Raw genomic sequence first — 6,881 nt, forward strand, 5'->3', positions numbered from 1 at the left:
GGAGGTGAGGCCCATGTGGGCTTGGGGTAGCGGTGCCCCATCTCAGCCCTCTCTGTCTGGGCCAGGACATCCCCACGGGCGCCGACAGCTGCGTGACAAGTCTGTCCTGCGACTCCCACCGCTCGCTCATTGTGGCTGGCCTTGGTGACTGTTCCATCCGTGTCTACGACAGGAGGATGGCGCTCAGCGAATGGTAACTCACCCCCACCCCCGTTTTTGCGGCCCCTGCCCCTCCACACAGCAGCAGTCACCTCACTGCCCACCGAGGAATCCCAGCTGCTCAGTGGGACATGATGCTTTCCCCAGGAGCCCACAGCAGGTTTCCAGCCAGGCATGTTCCACGCAGGCCAGTCCCCGTGGCCGTGGAAGTGGGTGGACGGCCTTGGGCATGCTGGAGGTTGTTCCTGGAGAGAACGGCACTGGGGGGGGTCCTGGAAAGGCCCCACCATCTCAGCCTCCATCTCACATGGGTTGTGGGCCGGGCGTCCCCGTGGTCCTGTTGGTGTCTCTTGTACACCCACTGCTTTCTGGGAAGTAGGCTTGGTGCCAACAGGACAGTCCAGGAGTCACAGCAGTGGCCACCAGAGATGAAATATCCTCATGGCCAGGACAGTGGGACAGGATTGAGATGGGTGTTGACTCAGGCACCCAGGAGACACCAGCTCCTTGGGGACAGGGGGAAGCCAGGGCACCACAGGCTCTCATGTTCCCTGGTGGGAGGTCCCTGCCAGAACGGGCAACCTGTCCCCAGAGGCACCACTGTTGGCAGCTGGTAGACTGCTCCCAGGGGTGCAGGTCAACAGCAGGAGTCCACTGGAGCCAGCTGAATCTTGCACTTCAGAGTGGATCTCATGGGACATCCATTGTCTCCAGACCTTTAGTTAAGCCATCTTTGTCCCCTCAAAAACACCCATCTGGGCAGGCAGGCATTGAACTTGGGAGTTGGCTCCACAGAGGGCCAGAGGATCCTGTCTTCACCTCCCCCAATTCCCCGGGCATTGGCTGTGTCAGGCAGCTTCTGTGCCGACCTCGCCCTCAGAATACACCTAAGCTGGGTTCGTGGTGGTCCCTCCTCGCCCCAAGCCCAGCACCCTCTGCCCCTCAGCTGGGAGTGGGGACACAGGCTCTGGCCCTCCAGGTGTTGGCCCTACCAGTTCTGCCCTACCCAGTCCCCCAGCACCCTCCCTCCTCTCTCCCTTCCCTGCAGCCCCTCCCGCCAGGCCCCTCGGCCCTCCCCAGGTATTTGAGAATGTTGCTATTTACATCTTGCATGGGGTCAGTCTCCCCCCAAGATGGGCAGTGGCTCCCAGGTGTAAGGATGGCTCAGAGAGCTCTCTAGACTGTGGCAGGAGGCAGCAGGAGAGCAGAGGCGTGCTACCACTTCCCTAGTAGCAGTGGGCAGCCCACAGGCCCTAGCCGCTGGTCCCCAAGCTCCTGCAGGCAGGGACACAGGGGTCTTGGAAAGCTGGGCTGAGTGGAGAACCCCAAGCAGGCCTGACCCTGCTGCTTCTGAGGCCTAGGGGTGGATTCTGAGAGTGAGTTGACATGCTTCCCTGTCGCGACCCCTTGCCCGCAAGGAAGACGCAACTCGGGAATCTTCTCTCAGCAGTTTATTCAGGTCCTTGATACTTTTTCTTCTTTCAGCTGTTTATTCAGGCCTTTGTATTGACATGTCTTTTAGCTTCTACTGCTACTCCTACTACTACTTCTACTGCTACTCCTACTGCCACTACTACTACTGCTACTACTACTGCCACTACTACTACTCCCGTGTGCCCCAGCCTTAATAAAGCAGATAAAGCCCCAATGCACAACTGCCACGTGGACTTTTCTCATAGGGTGCCAAGTCACAGCGTGCCAACTCATTCTGATAAGGAGTTGTTTGTCATAGACTACAGGGGAAACCAGCGCCATCTTGTAATGGCGGCCACAGTTCACAGAAACGGCTCACCACACTTCCCCAATGGCACAAAGTCTCATGACGATCCAATGAATCAACAGACACTTGGGAAATATTAATAAACATTTTTATGAACTATTACAACAAAGAACTTCAGCAAGAAGGAAAATGAAGTTTATGATCTTTGAGTAAACATTTTTAGCGTAACAGTCTCTGCGACCAGATATTGAAAGAGAAAAAAATCAAGCTTATAAAACACCATTTCTCTGTTATCAACTGGAATACACTAAAAATAGGATAATGGAAATACATGTTCTTAAAGCATTTCCACAGGAAATGTCCATAATTATGACATTCTAAATCATTTAGCAATTGTATATGCTACATTAACTAAAACAAAGGTATTCCTTATTGCACATTTTAAAATTGGAAGGATACTCTAGCTTAAGTGGGGGATATTTAGGGGGAAAATATTTTGGCTCAAAATGTATACTGCACCAAGGCAGCTTCATTCTAAAAACATAAACCATTTAAAATGAACTTTTATATTTTGAAGCCAATAATCCTTTAACTTGATGAATAGTTTATAGTCCATTTTCTGACTAAGTGTCAGAGGTTAACTTTATGGGCCCTGTTTTAAGGCCTGTGAACAGCCCTCACTAATCTGAGAATTAGGTGTATAAGCCTGAAGGCATTAAGTCTTTTGCAGCAGGTGGTGGCCCATAGTCTTGGGGACCATGAGTTGGAAGTGGTAATGGGGCACCAGGAATGAAGTACTCTCTTGGGCCAAATGAGCCTAAAGGTCTAAATGGTGCTGGTGCGGGTCCTGGAAAAAAATCACGAGGGTCAAAAGGCAAATCCCATTTTCCAGGTGGAACACATGGTGCATATTCTCTGAAGCCTATTGGTGGACGCATACCAGGACCTGGAAAATAAAAAGGAAGTCTGGTGAACATCCTGACTTGCCAGATGAGGCAAACTGAGATGGAACAAGTTTAGTTATAGCCTTTGACCAACCAGCCATGAAGCAACATATTAAGGATTTAAACATGGCTCTACCTAGCTCCAGGCTTGTCTTTTTTCTTTCCCTACTATATAATTGCAGAATTATTTCTATCTCACAAGAGCTCCATTTATATTTGGAAGTACTATATTACCATGACAAGATAAGAAATTTTGATAAAAGGAAATTCCACTATTTATTACTGTATCCATTAAAAATTCATGAAGTATTTCAGCATGGACTTTACACATGCCATCAGAATCAAGGTGCATGCCCTCCTGGAAAAGGCCTTCCACAGCCACCTAATTAAATCAGCAATATTTATTAGGTCACTGTTAAATCCTCCTCTTTAACACTTCCCTCTGACTTTTCTCAAGATAAGGAGGGTTTGACTTTTCTATATTCTATAACCTACTGCTTATGCTTCCATTATGGGCGATTACAAACTTTATGTTATAGGATTTTCATATCTGTGACAAAATTTTAAGTTATGGCATGTGTCTCATCCACCTTTCCATCTATTGCAGTGCATATCAACAGAGTTTCAACAAACATCTGCAGAAGTAATATTTCTGGCTTTTCTGTATATAGCCCCTTATCCTTGTCTATGAGAGATAGCTATTGCCTATCTCAGTATAAGATTATGTACTGTCCCATATGTTCCAGAAAACTGGAGGAAAAGTTAAAATGTACTCAGCTTTATCCTTTCATTGTAAAGACCTGAGATAGCAACCAACTGTTTTAGCAAGCAATAGAAATGAAAGATGAATGTGATTTATAAGTCAATCACTACTGTTCAGATCATCATACCAAATGGTGGAGGAATTGGCCGAGGCCCAAAAGGCCCACCGAGCTGAAGTGGTGGTCCATACCGAATGGGAGGTGGTGGAGGCCGTCCCATCGGGGGTCCCATGAAGGGTACCCCTGAGAAAGGAGGGGGCCCTTTCATAGCCATATGAACCTGCAATTTAAGATTTGAAAGCAGTTAAAAGTTTTAAAATTCCTATGTATTAAGACAAAGTATCAACACCGATAAAAGCTAAAACCCAAAACAGGCACCTGTCCAGAGAACACCATCAGTGCAACAAAACTACCCACCCCTCCTGTGTATTCCCACCGACAGCTTACAGAAGTTGGAAGGATGCCACAAGAGGGAGCAGTTTGTTACTGATTATATCTGCACAGGAAAGGGAAAGGCAAGAGGACTGGCAGAGGTTATTAACAGAGGTGATTTCTGACAAGTATGTCATGCTGTATTCACTACAATCTATTTCAAAGGGAGTCCCCCCTCCCCATCACTTCCCTTTCATCACAATAGCTCATTACTTCCATATTAAGAATGAACAGAATAAAATGAAAAATCCATTCTCTACCCAGAGTATCTTCAGTCAGTCTTTCATATATTATTCAACCTCTGAGATCTTTAAGTAGACTGTCTTATTTTAAATAAGAGGGAACAAAAGCAAATGGAATATCATAATTTGTTGAAGGCCACACTGCATATTAAAGGAACTCAATCCCAGGTTTGCCTCCAAGCCATGCTTTTCCCACCTCTACTCCTCTCTAACAATGGGTCTTTGCTCTCTTTTAAATCTATACATCTCTAGAGAAATCTAAGGTGCCCTTAGATTTCTCTAGAGATGTATATTCCTGGAATATATATACACTGGAACTTGAGAAGTATTTTCCATCACAGTGCTATATACTGTACACCACTTGAGATATTGATTTATCATTTCCTATGAGTAGTGGGTTTGAAACTAAACAATTAAAAATTTATTTTATTATAGAGCTGCAGAAGACCTACCGGATATAATAGCAACACAGTTACAAGAGAATACACTTATGTGAACAAATGAGACCATTTCTTGGGACTGGCTCAAGAGGTCATTTCAGATGATCATTGTTTCACTGAAACAGTATTTCACTTTCAGAAAATCTGATACCAATCTAATTCAAATCACTCAAAATAGGGTTTGCACAAATGAAGGAATTCTTAAATAACATTCTTCCAAACAAAAATAAAAATGATGAATTATATAATTTATAATGAATTTACTTTGCCTTTACTTTTACTTTATATGGTGTTTTGTGTTGAACATTCAACACAAAACACCATATAAAGTTAGAGTGATAACTTTTCACATTCTATAGTTCATTATAGTTGTACACACTTAAGCAACATTCCCAAGTTAATGAGAAAAGTAAGCTCAATATTGCATGCAGTTTAAAGCAAACAAGATCAGTGTCATGCTCTGAATATCCTTCCCAGAAATGCACAGAATAAAACCCAATTCAGTTCTCAACCTCTAAGTACTTACTCCAACTGGATGCTCAGTCAAAGAAGTAATTGTGGAGACTGAGGGGGTCTCAGGTTCTTGGGGAACAGTTTGCTTTTTAAGAAACAAAAGGGATAGTACAAATAGAACACAAAGAAGGATAAAGCAAAGAGCAAGTACTGTAGGAAAGCTACATGTTCCTGCATGACCACATGATTCACAGTAACTACAGAACTTACCTCACCCTCATTCGTCACCTTAGCTGGAGAAGAACTTCTGGAACTGCTATTCATGTGAGCTGGACCACATCCTGGGTCTGTTAGAGATCAAAGAATGGATTCAGACTTAATTCTAACATGAAAAGAATAAAAATCATCCATCCACAATTACAGATTCTTTGAAGTTACTTGGTCCCTTTACCAGAGGCAACGGGTTTCCCAGATGCCTCAGAAGACCAGTACGAGGTAAAGGTCCATCCATTGACGCCTTGGGAAAGAAAGACCAGAGCCCTTGTATGTATTTTTCAGAAGAAATAAATCACTGGTGGACAGGTCAGGTCAGGATTCAACAATAACTAGAAAGCAACATGAAAAATGGGTTTCCCAGGGGTTGGGGTCATAGCTCAGTTGTAGAGTGTTTGCCTAGCATGTGTGAGGCACTGGGTTTGATTCTCAGCACACATTTAAAAAATAAATAAAGATATCATGTCCATCTACAATTAAAAATATTTTTTTTTAAAAAATGGGTTGCCCAATATGTAAATCACAATTTATGAAGAGACTTAAGTAAAATAAAGAACTGCCTTGGGTTGATAGAACAGCAGATTAATAAGTACTGGTCCTAAACTTTAAGCTATAGACTTGAAGTATGTGTAGGCTGGCTTTTCTTTAGTCTGTATAACCTGACTTCCAATCTTACCAAGACTACAGTCCTATTTAGAATTGGAAATAAGACTCAGTATTTCATGTTGGAAATATGTATGCTACATAAAGTTTAAGGCTACTTTTATAATATTTGGGAAAGGAACACCATAGAGATTTAATTTAAAGATAAAGGTTTACACTTCACAGTGTAAAATTTAAAAGAAAAAAACAATACAGGGACCTCCAGGAAAAAAAAAAATGTTTTCTATTCTAGAACAGATTTTACAGAAAACATTCACTAAGATAAAGTAAGAAATTATCTTCTATATATTGTACAGGCCCAAATTCTATGTTTTCATTAGAATATTCAAAAGGGAAAAAAAAAACAAAACCTTGAAGTAGTTTACTATAAAGCAACATGTGAATGCTCACCAAATCCGTTTCTAGGCATAGCTTTTTGATTAAGAGTAGCAGAAGGAGGTCTCTCAGCTGGCTCTGCTGTCAGTGGAGGGGAACATTCTCCACCACTCACGGGGGATGGACCAAAAGAGCCATTATGGCTCAGTGGACCTAAAGACAACAATGCCATGTTACTACTTTAAGGCAGCCTTCTCGCTGACACCAACCCTCACCTCCCGCTTTAGCAAATCATTCAGATTATTTCATAACCATTACACACAGAAGTAAAAAGTAATTTACATACATTCTGCACCAAGAAATAAAATAGCTCCTTTTACAAAGTGCCCCCTACCTCTCCGAGGAGGATTTTGTAAATTTGGTCTTCCCGGCATAGGTTTTACAATCACGGGTTCATCTTGCCACACTGCCATCTTTTG

The 6,881-nt window shown here is 43.3% G+C and overlaps 1 protein-coding gene across 1 annotated transcript; it reads right to left on the reverse strand.

The window, feature by feature from the left end:
• Positions 1-2,571: 2,571 nt before the first annotated feature.
• On the reverse strand, positions 2,572-6,876 carry LOC144251119 (transport and Golgi organization protein 1 homolog). The gene is made up of 6 exons (XM_077794216.1): positions 6,797-6,876; positions 6,478-6,615; positions 5,422-5,498; positions 5,225-5,296; positions 3,714-3,864; positions 2,572-2,825 (listed from the first exon to the last, which is right to left on the reverse strand). Exons 1-6 carry the CDS (start codon positions 6,873-6,875, stop codon positions 2,572-2,574), a joined length of 771 nt encoding a protein of 256 aa, XP_077650342.1. The 5' UTR covers position 6,876.
• Positions 6,877-6,881: the final 5 nt, after the last annotated feature.

Source organism: Urocitellus parryii, chromosome Y (genome assembly GCF_045843805.1).
Source record: "Urocitellus parryii isolate mUroPar1 chromosome Y, mUroPar1.hap1, whole genome shotgun sequence".
NCBI classification, from domain to species: domain Eukaryota; kingdom Metazoa; phylum Chordata; class Mammalia; order Rodentia; family Sciuridae; genus Urocitellus; species Urocitellus parryii.

What these genes read in the sequence shown, in the direction of transcription:
- LOC144251119 (XM_077794216.1), bottom strand. Translation starts at nt 6,875, where the DNA reads ATGGCAGTGTGGCAAGATGAACCCGTGATTGTAAAACCTATGCCGGGA. An exon ending in TGACTGAGCATCCAGTTGGA is followed by an intron (nt 3,865 to 5,224) that starts GTAAGTACTTAG and finishes CTTAAATTGCAG; the next exon opens with GTTCATATGGCTATGAAAGG. An exon ending in GCCAATTCCTCCACCATTTG is followed by an intron (nt 2,826 to 3,713) that starts GTATGATGATCT and finishes TTTATTTTCCAG; the next exon opens with GTCCTGGTATGCGTCCACCA.